We start from the raw sequence: 25750 nt of genomic DNA, 5'->3' as shown, positions 1-25750 counted from the left end.
CCATTTAAATTGTAGGTATTTTAGCCCAGAAGTGACATGTTCTGTCCAGAGTTATAGGCTTGTAGCCCAAGAGAGGCATGTAGGCAGAGTAGTACCCATCAGATGGGAGGTCACCTTGCAGCGGTTGATGGGCACACATGAATTGGCCAATTTATGCGCTAAGAACCTCCATTTTTTGTAAGTAAAGCTTATTGAGTAATAACACAGTTTAAATTAAATGGTTTTATTGTCTTTATGTATCTTGGCCATAATGGAGTGCTGCTGCGCTATCTATATATATACACACACACACACCACTTTTTTTTGTTATAAAGTTTATTTGTTAACCAAAAATAGAGAATGATGCAAAACATTGTAATTTACACATAAGCATAACAATGCAGCCAGCCATTTTAAAATCCTCTGTAATAAAAGCATAGCTTAAAGGATTACTTATAAACACTAAGACTCAAAGTCCAGCAATGTACGAATGTATACTTTTTAAAAGACAAAAAATGTTTTAAAAGTGAAAGTCAACTGAATGTACTACACTACTTTACTAAAAATGACTCATTGGACAAATGTAAAAATCTTATAGAAAATGTGTGTTTTTAGCATAACAAATGTAAGATAAATGGAAAACATAACTTGGAACAATTAAAAGTACCGTTCAAGTATAGAAAGAAGAAATAATGGCTAAAAAGGATTTAGGTTTAGATTTTTTTTCTATTATGTAGTTATCAATTTATACTTCTGAACTGCAAAACCAACTTTCATGTGAATCTTTAATGAAGTAAACCTGACAGTAACCAGACCAGAAGGCACTGAAGAGCAGTATATTTGCACATCCATTGTATCTGGCAATGATATAATATGTAGGATATGTGCTTGTTAGACAACATATTGGATTGTTATCCCCTTCTTTTTTTGGTTCATTTAAGATATTAGAGTTGATTGGCAAACATCCACTCTCCCGTCTTAGACATTTCCAAGCACTTGGCTAAGCTAAATAGATGTTAATTGGCAGGATTATCAGGATCTGAAGGTACAGGCAGCATTAAAGGGAATCTGTCATGATGATCAAGTCCCCAAACAGTTTACATAGTCGCCAATATATACCATTATTTATAAAATCCACCACTGCAAGACCAAAAAATCCAGTGAGCTGCCAGTCAAGCTGAAGAAGGTGGTACTTGGCAGGGAATAGATGCAGGGAATCTGAGGCTCGGGAAGTGCTCCGATCATGACTTGAGCCTCTTTTGCATTAAATTAATACATGGATTTTTCAGTCATATAGCGGCAAATTTTATAACTAAAAAGGTATAGACTGACTTATTTTTCAAAGAGCTAAATGACTGTAGAAGAGGTTTGTTGGGGTGGTTGATCATCAGGACACATTTCTTTTAAGTATCTGCTAAATAATCTACCAGAATGGAGCGCATTAATGTATACAAATTAGGCCACCCTGACATGCCTATGGGTAAAGGAAATGAGGGAGGCGGATACTTGTCCAGCATTACAACCCACTCAGCATAGTTTGTGGGGTAATATACCAAACAAACTGATCTGTCATCCTAAAAGTTTTGTGGTCAGTTCTGTTGGCACACTTTGTGCCTACTAGTTCACGGTCTAAAAAATGTCCTATCCTTAGTTTTTGAAATGAGAGGCTTACTTGATTTTGGCTAACATAGTATTGGTACTCTAACAAACATTTACAAAACACACATGGCTATTAACATAATTTGTTATCCCGCCCTCCCATTTTTCTATTTACAAAATTTATAACTAAAAACATTTCCAAAAGATCAGAGAAGTTAGCACTTGTCTACATTCAAACAAACAATCAAAAAATAGTTTCCAGTGACCGACAATTCAGGCTAATATATGTACATTATATACATAAAGCCATTTCTGAAAAAGGTAAAAATATAGTTACCCTTGACATAAAAAGGCTACATTATATAAAAAAAAAACACTAAAACCCCCCATTAAAATACAACGCTTACATAATTCCAAAGGAAGTTAATCAACACAAAACTAGCTTAAAAACCATTTACTTACTCAGCACTTAATAAAAATCTGATCTAAATACATACTTATTTTATTTTTCAGTACTAGTAAAATTATGGTGATTATAATTTTGGCAGATCTTGGTCTAAACAAAAATGATAGAAACATGGAACACTCTGTAGGTTTGTCAAACCGCAACCACCATAAGTAGAAACCAAAAAAATTTCTTTGCAAGGAGAAAAACACCCGGGATAACTACCCCCTGAAAAATTGTACATTGTACAGTTTAATGCAATATCTATATAAATCAGCTGATGTAAAATAATTAAAACAAACCAAAAAAGAATATTTACAAATCAGGTGCTTTATACATCAGGCAATATAACAAGGTTTGTCATTTAAAGGAAAGAAAGTAGGCAGGAATGAAGAAAAAAGTGTTCTAACTATTTCACAGGGGTTTTTGTTGCAAATCTAAAATGTTTGTTGTAGTAGAGAAAAATATTTAGAATAAAAGTCAAGGATAAAATCGCTGTCCTACCAGGAATGCGTTCAATAATGTGTGCAAACAGTCAAAGGTGGACATTTAATACAAAAAGAATAACGTTTTTCATAAGATGTGACAAACAGGAAGGACATCACAATATTATCACTTTATTTTTTGGTACCAACTTTTTCTAAATTTTATGTTAGTGAAAAGCTGAAGCAATCCTAGAGATTTCATTTTAACTCCTCACTCCAGCTCCTTCTTTACACTGATTTTAAGGGTGATAAAGCATAAGTATGGAATGTAATTTCCTTAGGTCTTTGAATATTTTAATGATAAAAATAAATTTCTAAACATGTAGTGATTTACAAAAAAATGTCACAGGAGAAAAAAAAAACTTCTCATTAAGAACGTGAATACTGTACAGTGCTGTATTTTGTCATCCTGCTTGATGACTTCTCTACATTATTACCGACTGGGTGTGTCTCCTCTATCATATAACCTCCTTGTTTAAAGTGCGTTTGTCCCTGCACCCCACCATTTAGGATTGAGATACTTTCATTTGCTAGGTTTTTCCCCCCTGACACTTCTACTGGAATCATTGCGCTCCCATTAATAGCTGTTATAGGAGTGTAATGTCTCTCGGTCACTACTACATTTTGCCCCATGGACACATCCGGGATGGTATGCCCCATGGACACATCCGGGATGGTTAACGAGGCATTTAAGTTAGAGCTAGGGGCAAGAAGCCGCTCTGTTACTAGCATGTACTGGGAATCGTGAGGCTCAGTCATGTAGCCAGAAAAGCCTTTGTCAGACTTGATCACCCTCTCTGTTACCATCACATTTTCTCCCTCCGAAGTGTCAACTAAGTTATGAATACTGGTGGCAGGACGAATTATCCTCTCCGTCACCAATACATTTTGTTGACGCATTGGCTGAAGAATTATTGTAGGGGCAGTAGTGTACGATTTTTCCGTCACAAGCATATTACCTCGCATAACCGGATCTTGTCCATATCTAGAAGACACACGAGACTCCTCAATCACCACATTCTCCCTAGCTACGCTTTCAGGTTCTAACCTAGAAACCAGGGCTTCAGATGATGCATAAGAATTGTCCATAGCCTGGTGGTGTTCTACAGTCTCTTCATTCTGGACTGCATGGATATCTGTGATGACTTCAGACTCAATGGCACCTTGGTTATGCACCTCGTAGGAATCATACTGTGAAATCTCCACACCTTGACAAATGTCAGCCAGGACCTTGAACTTCATTCCTAAGTCATCCAGGTAGTTCTCTTCAAATTCACTTTCAATTAAACTGCAGCAGCCGACTGACCCAGAAATTGAGCCAGTTCCTTCCTGTGAGTAGATAAGAATACTATCCTTTGCTGCCTGGGCGAAGTCTTCATCAGCGCACCCCAAGACTTTCTATGAAGGATAAAGAGCAAAGGATGATTAACTATAGTGACAATGTATGGAGGATATAAGATCATGGAAAAGAAATATGCCCTGTATAACAGCATTAAAGATGATCTATCATTAGGTCAAAAGTGGAGAATGTTTACACTTATTTTATTCCCATAACTCCCCTGAGTATTCTGCTTTTTTATGAATTTTTTTAATCTACCATATGGTTCCAGAGATATGGAACTTTCTACTTAGTTCTACTGATTTGTATGGTCTTTACCAAGGGGGCATGACACACAGGTTTTGAATGCAGAATTTTTTCGGGCAAGAGAGCAGGTTTTGACTGCAGAAAAATAAAACGCTACAAAAAATGCTGTGTGTTAACATAGCCTAAAGCTCTATAAATCCATACTGGTAATGGTTTATCAGCCTTTTCGCAATTTTACCTGTGCACAGCAGGTGGATAGGAAAGTCTTTGTGCAGGGAAAAGACCAAAGAGTTCTGGATCATTCTTGTGATTTATGGTGCCCCAAAGGTTGAACTTCAACTCCATAACATGTATGAGAGGTATATAGGAAAGAGAAAGCATTTTGATGGGACAAAGCCATCTAGCACAGTCAACAATTAAGGGGTGCACATATCATGCTCGATGGTCATGCTAGTTACATGACCAAGGAAAAAAACATTTTAATACTCTTTTAGCTACAACTGCAAGAGTCCAGGGGGCATTGCCTTAATGTGATGTGTTCTGGGGTCTCAGCACTTCACGCTCCCCAGACCCCTCCTCTCTGCTCATCAGTCATAGTTATATCATCAAACCAGGATGTGGCTGGAGAGGTCACTCATCAGGACTCTTCACATAAATGGATTCCCGCACTCCTTCACCTGCTATTGCAGGACTTACATCAATTTAAAGGGGTTGGCCACTTTCTCCTGTCAGTGCAGCCTAACACAAGTCCAGTACTTCGGTCTGTAAAATTGCTGCGGATGGAGGAACATGGAACCAGAACAGTTTATAAGCCAACTGTAAAACACCTCACATCGAAAAGCTGCTTTTCTATTGGAGGAGATTGATGGACAGGTCACATGCTCCTCCATTAGCAGCCATTGTATGGACAGAAGTACAGGTCAATTTGTGAGGAAAGCTGCACTGACAAGTGAAAGTCGCTGACTTCTTTAAAACCACCGACTCTCAAATCTTTGATATGACAGACTTGTTGTGGCTTACAGTACAGTACATGTAGATCGGGGTGGTCAACACCTATTTACATATAGAAGGGGAAAAAAAAAATAGCGATGACTTCAGGTCAGGTTGCAGATATTTAAGTCCGCAGCACGATTATTCTCTTGTGAATTGCATTTTCTTCAACCACACCTGGTCTAAATCTTACTTAAAAGTTTTAAAATTACAAATATGACAGCACATTACCACACATGGTCGTAAGTAAAAGTATATTATCAGAATAGGTTGGGTGTCAAGGAGAAGTGAAACTGAGCTAACATCTTGTGGTGTAGTGAAGCTAAAGAAAAAAATAAAACATACAAAAAATGCTGTGGGCGACAGCCACGAATAGGGGGAAAATGTATCATTAAATCATAGAAAGTAAGATAGCGTCGGGTTACTTACATCGTAGAAATATCCTTTAATGAATTCTTCATTCAGAGCTGCCTGACTCCCGGCACCATAACCATATCCAGCGCCAACTCCAGCCGCCGAGCCATAACCACTGATCATTCTCATGCCACCACCGGCACCCATCATTTCTCCATTCATAAGAGCCTGGTTGTCTTCGTAATGTCCATCCATTGCCATACTGGATTGGTAGATTTCCTTGGTATAACCTTCCAAGGACTGCACACCATAGGCTTCTCTCATGCCAGCCCCAACTCCAGCCCCAACTGCTGTAGATCCAACTACTCCAATCATAGCTGGAAGAACAGCCTGAGGTAATAAAACAAATGTCAGCATAAGCCTTATACTTTTCTATATGTTTAGGCTCTATTACTGCCCATTATGTTAAGAGTACATAAATTAACAAGTAAGGCAACTTGTGTATCAATAATGATGGCTGGCTGAATTCTAGCCTGCATTCAGTGGCTGACAATGCTGCATAACAGAAGAGTTCGTTATTGGCCTTTAAGAATTTTCAGATTTCAGAATTAGGATTGTTTTATCCAATTTATTATTAGTACACATGGGCATTAGCATATATAGAAAAAAAGGAGGTCCCACAACATAGTTCAAGATACATCCCCATAATGGTGCCGAACTTGGCTACTCAGAACAGAGAGGTCGATATCGGTTTCCATGTCTATGGCGATTATGAGAGACTTGGGTACATTCTTCACCCCTTTTTAAGAATAATGTCACTCCTCTGTAGAGGGAAGTTGTGCATAGGTTGTAGTCACCTGGTAGTAACCACCCAGGACTGTGTACCAAAGCAGCTTCATGACTTTCATCTATGGTATATATGACCTTGTAAGTGGTGAAATGAAATACTCACTGTATCCACAGGTTCTGGACCTTCTTTGTTGTGTATAAGCATGGACTGCTCAGGCCCATCAACAGCCATAAATCCCTTCCCTCCTGAGGAGCCACAAGAGCATAACAGCAACAAAAGTGGTACTACTGGTAAAATATAAAGAGAGTTAATTTCCTATGATGTTTAAACAGAATTCGTGACAAAAGGCAACACATATAAAGACTACAAAATTACTCTAAATTGCTTAATGGGTTAAAAGACGTGAGCTAGTCTTCGGGATTGCACAGCTCTTCTGCCTGATGGCTTCCTACTTGCTGGAGAGCAAGATTGCAGGTCAGGCCAGTGTCATGGTCGCACCACTGGTCCGAACTAGGTGCTTTCCCATGCTGATAATGGTGGCAGCTTTGCCTCTACAACAAGGGAGAAGTGCAGGAGCACGGAGGCTGGCCAGATCCAGCAATGAGGTAAAATTCACAGCAACATCTACATTCTATATAGCAAAGAGGTTATAAGCGTCCCGTGCCTCGGAAAACTGATGTAGTAGGTAAATTTAGGGGAATAAGCAAGAAACTACAATTAAAAAATACCTCAATTCTTGAGAACGGAGAACATTTTTAATACTTAAAATTGCAAAGTTCATTCGTTCCCCAGAAAGGTAGAGGTCTCAGTGGTGGGATCCGCACATAGCCTGTACATGTCATGCATTCTATGCCATAAATTCTAATCTCCAGAATAAAGGAATATCAATTTTCACCTGGGTGCACAATTGTGGCCAGGATTTGGTGAATGGAGGAGCCAGACGTTCATGTGCCCTGCTGATACATTTACTGTATATTATAACGATGATGATTGAATGCTCTCCTGACCACAGTAGTAAAGACAGGAAGGTACAGAAATGGGATACAAAATCATTTAAAATGATCATTATCCAATGGGTGAATGATAAAGGGGTATTCCAGTTACAAAAAATTAAGATGGAAACACTATTAATCTTACTAAACAAAATGATATTTTGTACTAAAGTACAGCGCAACAAACCATGATTCTCCAAGTAGCATTTAGCTTCAAATTCTTTGCATGCATAATCAAGCATCAACTTTAGCATCGAGAAAAACCTTATTGTATACTTACATAGTAATAGCAGACAGGCGAGTATCATGAGCGCAATCGCACCACCTCCTAGGCCTACAGAAGTGTCCGTCCTCCTTTCACTGCAGGCAAAACCAGCGTCACTACAAGTGCACACTGTCAGTGTTAGAACTTGTTTTTCTGGGCAACTTAATCCTTGGTTATCCGTTATTATAACTTTAACTTGATGTGGACCCACGTATAGATTTTTTGGAATCAGTTGTGCACTAACAGCTATGGGGAGAAAAAAAAAAAAAAAAAGAAAAATACTACATTTTAAAGAAGGGATTACAACATGTTCATACAGAGCAGATACACTTTACATGCATGGCACACAAATATTGACACTTTACATGCATGGCACACAAATATTGTCACTTTAAGGGGTTATTACAAAAACATGTTAAAGAAATGTCAAAATCAGACAAGTCAAAAAGTAAATGGTGTTTGCCAAATTGGATCACTACCATTCCCAAAAATAAGCCTGACCCTGAACTCAATGGTGATGGATATCAGTGGAGAGTTGGCCACACACTAGCTTATCAATATTAATAGATCACAAATCAGACAGCATTCTGGTGGTACCAAGCCACTGACCATTTGGTAAAAAGTCTATGAGTTATTCACCACCTCTGATAATAAATCTGCAAGCCCCAAATCCATAGATAGTCTTTTCAGGGTTTAAAAGCAGATGGGCGAGTACCATGGATTATTCTCTTTAGCTGTGATTGATCACGGTATCTCCTTTGGAACACTGAGCAGCACGGCTGTGTCTCCACCATTGTCCTATTGAAGTTTTGAACAATTTTGCCATGATGAGGAATAATGGAGTAGGGCTGACCATTTGATTTTTTGAAGTGAAAATATGTACAGTGGGGAAAATAAGTATTTGATACACTGCCGATTTTGCAAGTTTTCCCAACTACAAAGAATGGAGAGGTCTGTAATTTTTATCGTAGGTATTATTCAACTGTGAGAGACAGAATCTAAAAATAAAAACCAGAATATCACAGTGTATGATTTTTAAAATAATTAAATTGGAATTAATTGCATGGAATAAGTATTTGATCACCTACCAACCAGCAAGGATTCTGGCTTTCACAGACCTGTTAGTTTTCCTTTAAGAAGCCCTCCTGCTCGGCAGTCATTACCTGTATTACTTGCACCTGTTTGAACTTGTTACCTGTATAAAAAAACTCCTGTCCACACACACACAATCACACTCCAACCTCTCCACCATGGCCAAGACCAAAGAGCTGTCTAAGGACACCAGGGACAAAATTGTAGACCAACACAAGGCTGAGATGGGCTACAGGACAATAGGCAAGCAGCTTGATGAAAAGGCAACAACTGTTGGCACAATTATTAGAAAATGGAAGAAACACAAGATGACTGTCAATCTTCCTCGGTCTGGGGCTCTATGCAAGATCTCGCCTCGTGAAGTAAGAATGATTCTAAGAAAGTTCAGGAATCAGCCCAGAACAACACAGGAGGTCCTGGTCAATGACCTGAAGAGAGCTGGGATCACAGTCTCAAACATTATCGTAACACGCTACACCATCATGGATTAAAATCCTGAAGGGCACACAAGGTCTCCTTGCTCACGCCAGCTTATGTTCAGGCCCATTTGAAGTTTGCGTTTTGCCAATGACCATCTGGATGATCCAGAGGAGGCATGGGAGAAGGTCATGTGGCCAGATGAGACCAAAATAGAAATTTCTGGAATCAACTCCACTCGCCGTGTTTGGAGAAAGAAGAAGGTGTACAACCCCAAGAACACCATCCCGACCGTGAAGCATGGTGGGGGAAACATCATACTTTGGGGATGCTTTTCTGCAAAGGGGACAGTATGACTGCACTACATTGAAGATAGGATGGATGGGGTCATGTATCGCGAGACTTTGGTCCACAACCACCTTCCCTCAGTAAGAGCATTGAAGATGGGTCATTGCTGGGTCTTCCAGCACAAAACACACAGCCAGGGCAAATATGGGAGTGGCTCTTAATAAGCATTTCAAGGTCCTGGAGTGGCCTAGCCAGTCTCCAGACCTGAACCCAAAAGAAAATATTTGGAGGGAGCTGAAACTCAATGTTACCCAGTGACAGCCCCAAAACCTGAAAGATCTGGAGAAGATCTGTATGGAGAAGTGGGCCAAAATCTCTTCTGCAATGTGTGCAAACCTGGTCAAAAACAACAGGAAACGTCTGATCTCTGTAATTGTAAACAAAGGTTTCTGTACCAAATATTAAGTTAAGTTTTTGATACAATATAAAAGCAGGTTTCATTCAATAAAATGCAAATTAACTATGTAAAAATCATAATGTGATTTTCTGGATTTTTTTTTTTTTTTTATATTCTCTCTCACAGTTGAAGTGTACCTACAATAAAAATTACAGACCTCTCCCCTCTTTGTAGGTGGGAAAACTTGCAAAATCGGCACTGTATCAAATACTTTTTTTCCCCACTGTATATACTGGTATGCCTGCCCTATGATGGGGATCTATGAACCAATGCTTTGGTCAAGTGATCACATCACACAACCACTATTCCCATGATGTGGAAGGGAGCAGATTTTCTATAGCTGCAGATTTTTATGTATGCGCCTGTCGCACACTACAATTTACAAACGAAAAAAAACAAACCTGAATGCTATTAGTAAGTGGTTTAGCTTTTTTTGGCTAATGATAGATGAGCCTTATAGATATGGTATACAATTAAAAGTTAACCTTTTTGGAAATACATGGTAAGAAAAGAAGAGCAAGGGACGATTGAGGTATTGGCAACAATGGTGGCTACGCTGACTAGTAACAAATTCGCAATTTCTAAACTTTATAGAACTAGAATACATTTAAATATTGTCATTGGCAAACAAGACTAAAAAGTTACAGAAACCTGTTACTTACCATCAGTTTTTCCAATTGACCAGAGCTTAACATTTCCAGGAGGTTCATCTACAACCATGAATTTCAGTGGAGCTCCATTGGGAAAGCCATCTGGATCAGTTGCTGTCAAGTTGATGAACGGTGCATCGTTACAAACGGTTTGCTCTGGATTTATTAGAATAGGGCAGTTGTCGTTCACGTCTTCCACCTCTATAGCTATAGTTCCAGTGGCAGTTTTTCCTGGAATATCTGGAACAAAAAAAATATTGGGAAACAATGATGGAAACATACAACCTTTGTATGTAATAAGAAGGATCAGCTCTCATTGTCATACTGAACGCATCATCTACATATTCAATAACATTTCCAGCATCATGACTAAGTTAGAGCAACAATATGGCTGTGATCACATCTCGTTTTTTGTTCTCATCTTGAGGTATGTGTCAGGAGATTGAAACCCCCCCTCCCAAAAAAAAAAAAACAAAACACAACCCTTACCAGCTGTTCTATGTTTTCTACTGTCCCCCTGTATAGGAATACATAGACTATGCTTCAGTAAAAAACTGATGTATGCAAGTTGAAAGCATACTATTTTAGGCTTATGTGGCCCAAAGATAAAGTGCTCAGCAAATGCCGAGTATAACAATGCATTCACCAATTGTAATGGGAAAATCAGGGAAAATTACTAAGCAACAGAATGCAGGCACAAATCCTGCCAAAAGTGCTTCTATATTTCAAGGTGTTTTTTACACCAATTGCACCTTCTTACACATTTTGTGAAAGTGCGCAAAAAGATTTAAGATAACCAAAAAATTTTTCTCACTTTCTTTTTTTGAACAAAATATTTGTCTTGTAATCCCAGTCATAAAGTGGCTCAAGAGAGATAACCGTGTGTAAGATATCTCGTGAGCGGCACCAAATTTATCATTAGGTGTGCACCAATCTGATAAATTGTACAGATATATAAATTTTATAATTTTAGTCACACTATGACTGATAAATCCATTCTTGTGTGGATATGGACACTTACCTTCACTAATGGCCAAGATTTTCGCTATATAAGTGCCGTTGACTACATACACGGACTCCCGATCGGGAACTTTTATAAGCTTAATATCAGCTGTAGTTGGATCAATCATAAACCAATTATCTGGATCAAATTCTTTTGCATACCTGTTACAAAATATTATAGAAATGGACATAAACCACATGTATAAAAAGCATTGTGCAATTGTACATCAGGATAGATGATCAATATCACAGTACCGGACAATCCCTTTGACTATGGTGCAAGACAGTGATTCCCATATAATGTTATATCATATGCAAAAAAATTAATATGCCATGGCTATGAGCCTTACTATTCATGCTTGTGGCTCTGTTTTGCATTGAGATGTACTAAGGCTTTCACAGAGGGACATAGGAGCTCTACTGCACGTTTGCATGCCTTGGATGTAATACAGAGTTGGGGGTAGCAGAATTTATGGCTTGCCACTTACTTGACTTTGTCAGCAACCTTCCCGGTATCAGCATCATAAGCTTGATAGGATCCAACAATTTTGTTTATTATAGTTTTCCCTTCAGCAATTGAAAGAACTTTCTTCCTGGGCTTGAAAACCGGACCCTCACGAACATTTTTCACATTCACTTTTATGGGAACGCCTTTCCCGCCACCACCTCCGCCACCACCAGCAGCACCACCAGCTCCACCTCCGGCTCCACCTGCAGCTCCTCCTCCGCCCGCAACAACTAGATGCTTAATTGAGCTGTGATATTCGGCCCGGTTTGCAACGACGACATTCAGTTCCACAGACTGCATAACTTCGTAATCGGCTTCCTAATATCAAAACAACAAAACAAAAGAAAAAACTAACCATAAATATCATTTGACCGGAATATCTAAATCAGTAATCACAAAACACCTCTTTCCAGTCAGTGACTCAACATTTTTTCTAGATTTCAGAGGCTGAAAAACATACAGGCCTAGTAATGCCAGGTGATTCTCTGTGATACCAGAAGTATCAGAAATCTCTATCAAACAAAACAATGTATCCATGTAGGTAAATATTTCATTATGGAGGCTAGATGGTTACCCCGTCTGGATACGTCTGCAGATAAGATCAGCCTTTCGTTAAATAAGTTACACCACCCCCACAACCAGAATTTTTTTTTTTTAAAAGGACAAGTCTTTTCAGATCTTATATATTTATTCTTTCGTTTTGAGGAATCAAACAAAATGAATAGAACTGTGTATTTCCATCTAACTAGTAAAGATCTGTTAAGACAAGAATATGTCACCACAGCAGTTTGCTTCTACTAAAGATCTGAAAAAACGGCAGAGTAGTAGTAGCCATGATCTGCTTTACTCTGCACTAGTATGCATATGATAAATCTACACTACCCGGAACAGTTTTGCTCCATGCTCAGTTACTTTATATTACCTTCACCAGCATCAACACGCCTTCATTGGTTTGAGGATCTGTTACGATTTCAAAATAGTTGTCCTCATTTCCTGACACTATAGTAAAGGCAGCAATCCAATTATCGGTGAATTCCTCATCTTCGTCAAACGCCTTCATACGTAATATTTCAACATTGGCAACGTTTTCTTCAACGTCTCCTTCATACTAAATGGAAAATAGATAAAACAGACCATGAAATGGCAGATTATAGCAATATTTAAAAGCTAAAATAAAAAAAAAAGCAATAGTTGCAGGAATTAAGTAAAATTACATTTAACAAAAACATACAAGATTTATATATTTTTGTGCAAGTTTCTGGCTGTGTAAACACTACAAATATGGTTCTGTGCACACTTTCCTTTTAGATTTGCTATATACACCAAAAATAGAGCCTGGGTGTTTGAAGCTCTATAATATGCAGCTTTTCTAATCCTATTATATCTCCTAAGTAGAGATGAGTGGGTCGATTTGCGAGATTCCGGTCCAGGTCAGTGGCATCCCCGGCATGGCGTTTGATTTGTCAGGGCTGGAGCTACGCAATCTGTGTGATGTGACACACAGATGACGATGCATCAGCCTTGGCTAAATCAAAATCCACACCGGTGACCCTGGAAGGTAAGAGATTTCAGGCCTTCTGTCTGGCTGCCAGGTACCACTGACCTGAACGCTAGACCAGCGTCCCGCAAATCAATCCACTCATCTCTACATATGTTTGTGTACAACCTCTCTGTATGACCATTTTTACAAGTTGCGCTGAATCTGCGTAGCGTACCTGTTCCTTTTCAAGTACCGGAATGTGGTCATTTACATCCTTTACTTTAATTTTAACGGTGGCCGTTTCAGATTTGCCGTTCCTTAGATCTCCATCTAGATCTCTCACTTCAACCACAAGGGTGTAGGTGCTCTGAGTCTAAAAAGGAAAAAAAAATACATTTAATCTAATCTGTGATGTAATCCAATGATGTAAGACATTTTTAGCCTTTATTTTATTCTAGTCTGATAACTTTCATTGTTCATGTTACAATACTACTACTACTCTAAAGTCCTATTAAAAAAGTTTTTTTTTTTTTTTTTACAAACTTTGAAAGGAAATTTCAATAAAATTTTACCATCACCATGGTTGATGGTGGTGATCAAAAGAAGATCAGCAGCTATTTTCTTTAATTAATTTTTAATAGTCAAATTATTCAGTTCACGAAAGTGAATGAAAAGTTGTTCCCACTAATATAGTGTTAGCTAGTAAAGGCGCATAACTGGGGGGGGAGGAGGGGTGGCAGACGGGGCCTGTATCCCAGGAACAGTTAACAAGGGGATAGCCGTAGACACAGTAGTCCACAACAGCTGATTACTGCTGTTCTATGTGTCTAGCTATTGTAGCAACAATCAGCTGTTTGATTACCCCACTGCTCTGTGTACACAGTGGCTGCAGCAGTAATCAACGGAGGCAGGAGTGAGGAGCCATGTACAGATAGTGTCAGCAGAACAAAGGGGAGGGAGGAATTATGCCACTGCAGACTATGGAGCGGCAGGACGTTATCAGCAGTGCTGCCTGCCTTCTCCCTTCTTTCTCTGATGTCTGCAGCGAAATCTGGAAAGCCACAATGGTATATCCATCATGTACGGTTAAGGGTAGTTTGAGAGATGGGCGGGTCTTGCTACCCACATACCTCACCATTGGGTGTGGTTAACATACAAAATGGAGGCCGTTGTTTGGCACATGGTCTGTGTGTTTGGAGGGAGAAGGCCTCCTGTGTGCTGTTGTCTCCAGACCTAGCCAGTGTACTGGATGCTACCCAGCCTGTGTGCCCACAGGACCGGCTAACGAGAGACGTTGCTTAAAGGACTCTTTACTTTGTTTTTGCCTGCACAAAAGGCTGTTTGTTTTTCCTTTTGGCTTCTGTGTTTATTAAGTAATAAACAGACATGGACATTTAAATGAAAATGCTTCCCGTTTACCTCCCGATGCACCCAAGTGAGTAGAACCCCTACAAAATATTTAAAAAAAGAGATAATATAATATAATATAATATAATATAATATAATATAATATAATATAATATAATATAATATAATATAATATAATATAATATAATATAATATAATATAATATAATATATATATATATACACACACACATACTGGGGTGTGCACGCGTCTTCTTGTGCAAAGTGGCTTCGGAGAGAAGTGGCAGTTATTTCAGAGGCCATGACTAACATTCGTCTTCTTCTTCTCTTCCCACAGGTATATGCTCTGCATAATTCCCCTGCTCCTATGTATGCTGTCTGCTAATGCTCTGCTGACCCGTCTCTCTGGTATATGCTCTGCATAATTCCCCTGCTCCTATGTATGCTGTCTGCTAATGCTCTGCTGACCCGTCTCTCTGGTATATGCTCTGCATAATTCCCCTGCTTCATCTGTCCCACTCCAATCAATATTCACATATGTTTCTTCTTTCCCCACTATATACCTTATCTGATTTTTAGAGGTGTTAAACTGCAGAGACTTGTGTCCTGGCTCTGTCTTTGATCACCCAGCCATCTCCTGTTCAAATGACCAGCTGTTAATTTATCCACAAGCCGTTCCCACAATGCCCTACACCTGATATAGTTTAATGTGCCCTATATATTTAGAAGCTCTGTAAGGGGTGCACGCGTGCTGGGGTGTGCACGCGTCTTCTTGTGCAAAGTGGCTTCGGACACAAGTGGCAGTTATTTCAGAGACAGTTAGTCAGGGCAGGAGTCAGGTAACCCACACTTTGACCACTTAGTCTCTTTTAACTATGTTTCTGTTAGCTCTCACTTTTTCCTCTATAGTCCTCCACTTTCTAATAACCCCTCAAATCCCTACACCAAGTAAGAAACTCTTCATCTCTCCCTCTATTCTCCCCATTCATCTCACCTCCTCCTCCAAATTATTCCTCAGCATTCAATCCTGGATCTCCAAACACAGACAGCCACCTCATGCTCTCTCTTGCTCCCACCTGCTAACACTTTCTCTGCTCCTCCTCACTGCTGGAGATATCTCTCCAAATCCTGGTCCTCCTCGCCATATCCCCACAGTCACTTCTACCTCCTATCCACGACCTTCCTCAAACTGTCGCAACCCTTCTAACCTCATACCCATCCAACTAATACCCACCTCCTCAGCTATACTAACAGGAGCTCTATGGAACGCTCGCTCTGTCTGCAACAAACTTTCCTTCATCCACGATCTTCTCATTACAAACAAACTCTCCTTCCTCGCCATCACTGAAACCTGGCTCACCCCCTCTGACACAGCCTCCCCAGCTGCCCTTTCATATGGCGGATTCCACCTTTCCCACACCCCCCGCCCCAATGGCAAACATGGTGGAGGCGTAGGTTTCCTCCTATCGGAACTCTGCGCTTTCACCAAAATCCCACTGCCACCCTCCGTTACACTCCCCTCTTTTGAGGTGCACTGTGTGCGCATCTATTCCCCCTCCAACCTCCAACTGGCCGTCGTTTACCGACCCCCAGGGCAAGCCACCACCTTCTTAGACCATTTCACTACCTGGCTGCTTCACTTCCTTTCCACTGACATCCCCACTATCATAATGGGTGACTTCAACATCCCCATTGACACTCCCCACTTGTCTGTCTCTAAGCTCCTATCCCTCACCTCCTCCTTTGGACTCACTCAATGGTCTTCCACACCCACCCACAAAGATGGCCACACACTGGACCTCATCTTCACCCGCCTCTGTTCCCTATCTAACCTCTCTAACTCACCACTCCCTCTCTCTGACCATAACCTCCTCACATTCTCTACCCTCTCCTCTCCAGGTGCACAATCCCCACTCCACAAACTCACACACCCTCGCAGAAATCTCAAACACCTTGACCTACACTCTCTCTCTGAATCCCTCCTTCCTCTCACAGACATAAATTCCTTGCACGATGCAGACGTTGCTGCTGCTTCATATAACACCACAATAGCTGCAGCTCTAGACTCGATCGCCCCTCTCACACACACCACACCTCGCACATTCAACAGGCAACCCTGGCACACTAAACTTACCAAAGAACTGCGCCGGGCCTCCAGGGTTGCGGAGCGGAGATGGAAAAGGTCTCACTCCATCGAGCACTTCATCGCATTCAAGCAATCCCTCACTAATTTCAAGTCCGCACTCACTACAGCAAAACAAACCTACTTCTCATCTCTCATATCCTCCCTATCTCACAACCCTAAACAGCTATTTAACACTTTCAACTCTCTCCTTCGTCCCCCAGCACCTCCTCCCTCTTCTCTCATCTCAGCCGACGACTTTGCCTCATTCTTCAAACAGAAGATTGACACCATCAGACAAAACTTTGGCCTAAAGTCCACACAACCCCTCCTCATATCTACTCAACCATCCTCCTCCAAACCCCACTTCTCCACCATTACAGAAGGTCAAGTCTCCTCTTTACTCTCCAAATCACACCTCACCACCTGCGAACTTGACCCAATCCCATCCCACCTCATCACTAACCTCACCTCAGTCTTCATCCCAACCCTAACCCACCTCTTCAATCTATCACTAACAACCGGAGTCTTCCCCTCATGTTTCAAACATGCCGCAATCACACCCATCCTCAAAAAGCCCTCCCTTGACCCTTCCTCTCTGACCAGCTACCGCCCCATATCACTTCTCCCCTTTGCCTCAAAACTTCTAGAACAACATGTCCACCTTGAACTGTCCTCCCACCTCTCCTCCTGCTCCCTCTTCGACCGTCTACAATCTGGCTTTCGACCGCATCACTCGACTGAAACTGCCCTGACCAAAGTCACAAACGACCTACTAAATGCCAAATCCAAGCGACACTACTCCATCCTCCTCCTTCTGGACCTGTCATCTGCCTTTGACACAGTGGACCATTCCCTCTTACTCCAGATTCTCTCATCTCTTGGCATCACGGACTTGGCTCTATCTTGGATCTCCTCATACTTAACAGACAGGACATTCAGCGTCTCCCACTCACGCACCACCTCCTCATCTCGCCCCCTATCTGTCGGTGTCCCCCAAGGTTCAGTTCTAGGACCCCTGCTCTTCTCCATCTACACCTTCGGCCTGGGACAGCTCATAGAGTCTCACGGCTTTCAGTATCACCTCTATGCTGACGACACACAGATCTACCTCTCTGGACCCGATATCTCCTCCCTACTAACCAGAATCCCACAATGTCTGTCCGCCATCTCATCCTTCTTCTCCGACAGGTTTCTAAAACTCAACATGGATAAAACAGAGTTCATCATCTTTCCACCCTCTCATTCACATCCCCCATCCGACCTATCCATCAACGTCAATGGCTGTTCACTCTCCCCAGTCCCACAAGCTCGCTGCCTTGGGGTAACCCTGGACTCTGATCTCTCCTTCAAACCACATATTCAAGCCCTTTCCACCTCCTGCCGACTCCAACTCAAAAACATCTCCCGGATCCGTGCATTCCTCAGCAAAGACTCTGCAAAAACACTAGTGCATGCCCTCATCATATCCCGCCTCGACTACTGCAACCTCCTGCTCCGTGGCATCCCTTCCAACACTCTTGCACCTCTCCAATCTATCCTAAACTCTGCTGCTCGACTAATCCACCTGTCCCCCCGCTATTCCCCGGCCTCTCCTCTCTGTCAATCCCTTCACTGGCTCCCTATTGCCCAGAGAATTCAGTTCAAAACTCTAACCATGGCATACAAAGCCATCCACAACCTGTCTCCCCCATACATCTGTGACCTAGTCTCCCGGTACTTACCTGCACGCAACCTCCGATCCTCACAAGATCTCCTGCTCTACTCCCCTCTTATCTCCTCCTCCCACACTCGTATACAAGATTTCTCCCGTGCTTCCCCCCTACTCTGGAACTCTCTACCCCAACATATCAGACTCTCGCCGACCGTGGAAACCTTCAAAAGGAACCTGAAGACCCACCTCTTCCGACAAGCCTACAACCTGCAGTAAACACCACTGCACGACCAGCTCTACCCTCACCTACTGTATCCTCACCCATCCCTCGTAGACTGTGAGCCCTCGCGGGCAGGGTCCTCGCTCCTCCTGTACCAGTCGCTGACTCGTTTTGTTAAGATTATGTAAATGCTTTTGTTATGTATATCCCTATCACATGTAAAGCGCCATGGAATAAATGGCGCTATAATAATAAATAATAATAATAATAACATACACACACATGGGGTATACGATTTCACCAACTGTAATTCGGTGAGGATAAAAAAAGGTTCTTTATTATGAGACATCATCATTTACTTTGTGCATGGTCTTATTTGGGACATGGAACTCTCTAGATTGAGTGGTTAGAAGCATAATCACACTATTTTCAGATGGGATATTCTGAACTCCGTTGCACTAATATCCAGTAGCCTGGGCCTGGATCTTTTACATCCATAGCACTGTTAAAGGGGGGCTCATACCAAACTTAAAGTTATCATGATAAAGAACTTTGATTCTACTGATTTGAGTAGAAAAATATTTCTTTTCCCTTGAGAGCACATTTGCTGCAGAAGATTTTGTGACTGAAAATGCATTGCATGCATCTGAATGGAAATGTTTAAAGTGCACCTGTCAGCAGGATTGTGCTCCGTAAACTACATACACTGTCAGGTGGGCGACATTACACTGATTAAAAGGATACCTTTGTTGATGAAATCCGTCCTGTGGTTCTTGTGTAATCTTTACTTTCAGTTTGGAGATAATAATATGCTCATGCTGCAGGGCGGCCTGTGGGGGGGGGGGGGGGGCGCTATCTGGTGCTCTGCTTACTTATTCATCTGTATGCAGTTATGACAGCTCACTGATTGTTCAGTCACCGGCCTCCTATTTTACATAATGCATCTAGTAGTGCGGGGCTAGGTAAAATAGGAGGCAGGTCAGTGAAGGCACAGTGAGCTGTCATAAGAGCATACAGATGAATATGTTAGCAGAGCACCAGATAGAGTGCCCCCCCACAGGCCGCCCCGAAGCACGGGCATATCATTATCTCCAAACTGAAAGTAAAGATTACACAAGAACCACAGGAAGGATTTAAATCAACAAAGATATCATTTTAATCAGTGTAATGTCGCCCACTTGACAGTGTATGTAGGTTACTTGAGCACAATCCTGCTGACAGGTGCGCTTTAAGCAAATGCATTTCCATGAGCCCTATTCAGATGAATGGGACAGTTACAAAAGAAGGGTCTGGAGTGCAGCAAGATTGACCTTTTTTCAAGCGGTACATATAGTGAAAAGATTTTGTGCCAAAACGTTGTTAAATACTACAAATTTTAATGTTTTTTTTTTTAAGTATCTGTCGGTGCCTTGAAAAATTCTTGCATTCATGAGAATCCCTCATAATGTGAAGTGTACTTAATGGTCATTACCTCTCTATCAAGTGAGCCCACAGTGGTGAGAACTTGACCATTTTTAGTCACCCAAAATTCAGATGATCCCGGGTTTTGAGACAGAATTCTGTAGGCGAGTTTAGAATTTATAGTATCGGGTTCATCTGCATCAGTTGCATTTAAAATCATAATAAGGGTGTCTGTGTAGAGATAAAAAAAATATATAATGTTATTTAAATTTTACCAGGTTTGTTACGTATAAATGTCAATTTTCAATTAAAAGTATAATTTTTCCCTTAAGATACAAGTTTTCTACTGATTACATATACCTTTAGATGCATGTTTAGGCATATAAGCATGCGTTCTCCCACATCAAGTTGCATTACATACACACGTGGTCAAAACTGTTGGTACCCCTCGTTTAATGAAAGAAAAACCCACAATGGTCACAGAAATAACTTGAATCTGACAAAAGTAATAAATTAAAAATCTATGAAAATGAACAAATGAAAGTCAGTCATTGCTTTTCAACCCTGCTTCCACAGAATTGAAAAAAAAATGAAACTCATGAAATAGTACCATCATTTCTGTCCAGGCCTATTAACTTAATATTTTGGTCGAACAACCTTTTGAGGAAATCACTGCAATCAAACGATTACTGTAACTGTCAATGAGACTTCTGCACCTCTCGACAGGTATTTTGGCCCACTCCTCATAAGAAAACTGCTCCAGTTGTCTCGTGTTTGAAGGCTGCCTTTTGCAGACAGCATGTTTCAGCTTTTTCCAAAGATGCTCAATAGGATTTAGGTCAGGGCTCATAGAAGGCCACATCAGAATAGTCCAATGTTTTTCTCTTAGCCATTCTTCTGTGTTTTTAGCTGTGTGTTTTGGGTCATTATCCTGTTTGCAAGACCCATGACCCGTGATTGAAACTAAGCTTTCTGACACTGGGCAGCACATTTCTCTCTTGAACCCCTTGATAGTCTTGAGATTTCACTGTACCCTGCACAGATTCAAGACACCCTGTGCCAGATGCAGCAAAGCAGCCCCAGAACATAACAGAGCCTCCACCATGTTTCACAGTAGGGACAGTGTTCTTTTCCTGATATGCTTCATTTTTCAGTCTGTGAACATAGAGCTGATGGGCCTTGCTAAAAACTTCCATTTTTGTCTCATCTGTCCATAGGACATTCTCCCAGAAGCTTTGTGGCTTGTCAGCATGTAGTTTGGCAAATTCCAGTCTGGCTTTTTTATGATTTTTTTCAACAATGGTGTTCTCCTTGGTCGTCTCCCATGAAGTACACTTTGGATCAAACAACGACGGATGGTGCGATCTGATACGGATGTTCCTTGAGCTTGAAGTTCACCTTTAATCTCTTTAGAAGTTATTTTGGGCTCTTTTGTTACCATTCATATTATCCATCTCTTTGATTTGTCATCAATTTTCCTCCTGCGGCCACGTCCAGGGAGGTTGGCTACAGTCCCATGGATCTTAAATTTCTGAATAATAATGTGCAACTGTAGTCACAGGAACATCAAGCTGATTGGCGATGGTCTTATTACCTTTACCTTTAACATGCTTGTCTAATTTTCTTTCTAATCTCCTGAGACAACTCTTTCCTTTGCTTCCTCTGGTCCATGTTGAGCGTGGTACACACCATGTCACCGAACAGCACAGTGAGTATCTGTAGCCCTATATACAGGCCCACTGACTGATTACAAGATTGTAGACACCTGTGATGCTAATTAGTGGACACAACTTGATTTAACATGTCCCTTTTGTCACATTTTCAGGGGTACCATAATTTCTGTCCAGGCCTATTTCATGAGTTTAATTTTTTTTTTTTTAAATTCTGTGGAAGCAGGGTTGAAAAGCAATGTCGGACTCTCATTTGTTCATTTTCATAGATTTTTAATTTATTATTACTTTTGTCAGATTCAAGTTATTTCAGTGACCATTGTGGGTTTTTCTTTCATTAAACAAGGGGTACCAACAATTTTGACCGCGTGTGTACATGTCAGTGAACCCCCTCCATATTCAATACATTTACACATTTTATCTATTTAGTCTGTATATAAAAACAAATGCAAAAAAAAAAAAAAAAAAGTAGTGGAATTTTAGTTTATTTTATAATTAATGGGGTTTTCCACACCTACTTAAATCAATTCAGGGCCCCATAGAAAATAAAAACAATGTATAATCACCTCCGCAGCAGCACCTTTCCTCCAATATAAATGCTGCTGTTCCCGGTGAATAGCATGACACTATTGTGTCATGTGACCACTGCAGCCAATCAGTGTCTGCTGACTGGCTGCAGCCTTTACTATTTCATCAGAGTGGATGTAAACTGACGGAATATTGATGAGCGGCTGCTGGTCGGTGGCAAATGATTGTGATGCGTGATCTTTGCAGCCAAGAAATATCATGTCACCCGTCAAGAACAGCACCGCACCGCCGATGTCAGAGAAACGGAGCCCTGATTAAAGAGGTCTTTCCACGAACAAAAGTTGATATTAATCAACAGATCTTGGAATAATAATACATTCCACATTTGGATATGTTTAAATAAAATGTTCCTGTGCTGAGATAATCTTAGAAATGTGCCCCTGCTGTGTACTGTGTAATGGCTGTGTCTGACCGTGCCGGAACATGGTCTGATCATACCACAGCTCCTAGGCAGGGGAGGAAACAAAGGCGTATACAGACATTACAGCACAGGATCACAGCTGATTCTTTTTGTGAGATAAAACATTTCCCTGCCTGTTTTTAAACAATATCTTACTTCAAAAAGGAAGAATCAGCTGTGATCCCCTGCTGTTATGTCGGTATAGTCTTTTGCTCCCTCCCTTGCCCAGGAGCTGTGGTACGATCGGTCCATGTTCCTGTACGGTCAGACACAGCCATTACACAGTACACAGCAGGGGCACATTTATAAGATTATCTCAGCACAGGAACATTTTATTTAAACACATCCAATTGTGGAAATTATTATTCCAAGATCTATTGATTAAAATGAACTTTTGTTCGTGGGAAAACCCCTTCAAGTAGGGGTTGTCCAGTAGTGGACAACCACTTTAATACAGAACAGATAATTTGTGAATACAGTGACAGACTTACTCGCAGGGGACAATTCTTCCACAGATGCAACAAAAATATCTTGTGTAAAAACTGGATCGTTATCATTAATGTCAAGAACTTTCACTCTGAGATCTATTGGTGGCTCAACATCCACATTGTTCTGGTCTCGGGCGTAGCCTTTTAACTGAAATAAATTAGACATTTTTAAGATATGATAAAACTAAATGCAATTGGTGTTAAGCTAGTATTGCATCTTGAGTAATATAAATTACTGATAATAACTGATTCCTAAGTAAGGCTATGTTCACGTGTGGCTTTTTTTAATGCAAATTAAAAGCAGCTTTTTACAGTACCTGCAAAAGCTATGAGATTTCAGAAATTTCATGCACACGCTTGTTTTTTTTTCTGGACAGAATTGGAAAACTGTAGCGTTTTTTAAATCTGCAGCCTGTCAATTCTTTCTGCGTTTTCAGTGGAAAAACAATCATGCGATTTTGCTGTGTTTTTGATGAATAAAACTAACTTTATTAAGCATGTACTGTAGACAAATGACAAGTAATCTGCACCCAAAAAAACATACCAAAAAAAAAAGCAGTAAAATCAGATTTTTATAAGCAGTTTCTTTACTGCCAAGAGAGCAGGTTTTGCCTGCTGTAAAAAAGATGCAACATGTGAACATAGCCTAAAATGTCTAATAAGAATTGAGTATGTAACATTTCACCAATCAACTAGATGAAGGTTCACATAGTTGAACTTTTTGGTTAAAACAAAATACAATCATAAGAAATCCTTACAAAAAACAAGGAGATTTGTTCTCTGTCCACGATTCCGGTTACGTTCACTTCTCCGGTATTTTCATTTATAATGAACATACCCAATGGAGGTTCAGTAACCCCAGGGCCAGTGATCGAATAACGAATTCTCCGACTTATGTCCAGTTTAACATCAGATTGTATCTAGGAAGGAGGATACGATAAAATTTGTTTATAAGCAACGTGAAATAATTAGAGGAAACAATTTTAGATTTCACCCATTCAATAGCTCCAATGACCAGGCATTAACGAAATAGTGACCTCTGTGTGGAAGACAATGGGTTAAATCACTCTTACCTTTGCAATAGGATTCTTTAAGGAATTGTCCTGCTCTTCATAAATTGAAACTGGTGGGATGATCCATTCTCGTTTATGCCTCACTAAGCCTACAGCTCCGTCACCCGGTTTTCTGCTTCGCTTCACCATCTTTAATGGAACAAAAAATAAATTAAATAAATAATCTAATCTAGGTTTATGCAGAAAACATGGCAGCGGTTTTTGTCATATATTTTAGAAGAAGCTTGCAAAATGTATTGCACATAATTTATTTGCATTTTATAGTTTGAGGGTCTGGAGAGGAAGTGTGGATTTTCAAAAAGCATTTGACATAATCAGACTGCAGAGGGCGCTGCAGTTTCTTGTACGAGAGTAAAACAAATGGCTACCGAAATGAGGCAAAGGAAAGGCCTCTGGACCACCCGGTAATGAAAACACTGACATTTGTGGCTAATAAATATGGCAGGCTGCTAATCGACAGTTCTTTAATACCTTTGTTAAATGAGTTACAACACGCAGTGCCATGTGAATATATGACCCTGCCACAAAAAAGTCTGGTTTACAATAGATAGTAACGTTTTGTCCCAAAAGAAATACAGATTACTCAAAACTGCTAAGATTGGTTCCTTACCTCTAAGTGGAGGCCATGTCCAAAATCAAGAATTACCTACACACAGAAAAAAACAAAAAAAAAAATCGAAGTTACATTAAAGCCAAGTGCAAAAAGTATAAAAAAAATTAGCTAATTCATGAGTAAGAAATATTAAAATCGGAGCACATTCTTGTCTCAAGTCATTAAATTGCTTTTACCTTTCTTTAATCTGTAGCATCTGAATCACTGGCGGAAACAGACCAAAAAGTGCCCCTATGCAAGAATAGTTTATGGGCCCTTTACGGTTCAATAGCTCATCATAATGCAAAACTACACCTGCTTTGTAGGTGGAAATAAGTCCCTCTTGGGTCCCTGTGCAGCTGCACCAATGATATGTTCTCAATACAAAAGAAATCAAAGTCTCACACCCTGGATTAGAGAGGTCTTAATACAGGGCTCATACATTGAAAAATCATCCTCACATGCTGATCGGCACAGTTTGTACACAAATTGCACTTCCTATCCATCAAAATCAGATGGGTGGGGGTCCAACACTAGGGCCCCTCACCATTTAGTTGTATGCAGCTTCGATGGTGATTGGATGTAAAGAGTATATAAAACAGAACAGAAAAGCTTTCTACGCCATCTAGTGGCCACAAGTACAGCAGATCAACACCTGAAGAGAATATACTTCTACCTCTTGGGTTCCTGTAGGCATTGATAATAGTGGAGAAACTCTCTGTATGTACACACCCTGACAGAGCCATTATGGCTTCAAACCTAGGAGCTGTACACACTGCTGTGTACATGACACTACC

General features: G+C 40.5%; 1 protein-coding gene across 2 annotated transcripts in view; it reads right to left on the bottom strand.

Moving 5' to 3' along the window:
* Positions 1-370: 370 nt before the first annotated feature.
* The window catches only part of LOC141265741 (desmoglein-2-like), a 45322-nt gene continuing 19942 nt past the window's right edge, over positions 371-25750 (bottom strand). Inside the window, exons 2-15 of one of the 2 annotated variants that reach the window (XM_073679203.1) lie at positions 24972-25007; positions 24362-24490; positions 24047-24208; positions 23292-23436; positions 20213-20373; positions 13614-13751; positions 12821-13006; positions 11879-12216; positions 11410-11552; positions 10401-10628; positions 7500-7730; positions 6390-6511; positions 5513-5827; positions 371-3906 (exon numbers count right to left, since the gene is read on the bottom strand). In XM_073679203.1, the coding sequence (XP_073535304.1) occupies positions 2878-3906; positions 5513-5827; positions 6390-6511; positions 7500-7730; positions 10401-10628; positions 11410-11552; positions 11879-12216; positions 12821-13006; positions 13614-13751; positions 20213-20373; positions 23292-23436; positions 24047-24208; positions 24362-24490; positions 24972-25007 (3363 nt within the window). In that variant the 3' untranslated portion in view covers positions 371-2877. Of the gene's footprint in view, positions 3907-5512; positions 5828-6389; positions 6515-7499; positions 7731-10400; positions 10629-11409; positions 11553-11878; positions 12217-12820; positions 13007-13613; positions 13752-20212; positions 20374-23291; positions 23437-24046; positions 24209-24361; positions 24491-24971; positions 25008-25750 lie in introns of both variants that reach the window. The other variant, XM_073679202.1, reaches the window with a different exon arrangement.

The sequence above is a fragment of the Phyllobates terribilis genome, unplaced genomic scaffold (genome assembly GCF_046119375.1).
Source record: "Phyllobates terribilis strain yellow unplaced genomic scaffold, ASM4611937v1 Scaffold_4__5_contigs__length_816908805, whole genome shotgun sequence".
NCBI classification, from domain to species: Eukaryota; Metazoa; Chordata; class Amphibia; order Anura; family Dendrobatidae; genus Phyllobates; species Phyllobates terribilis.
The sequence above is the reverse complement of the archived record's forward strand: the minus strand, read 5'-3'. Positions and strand labels throughout refer to the sequence as shown.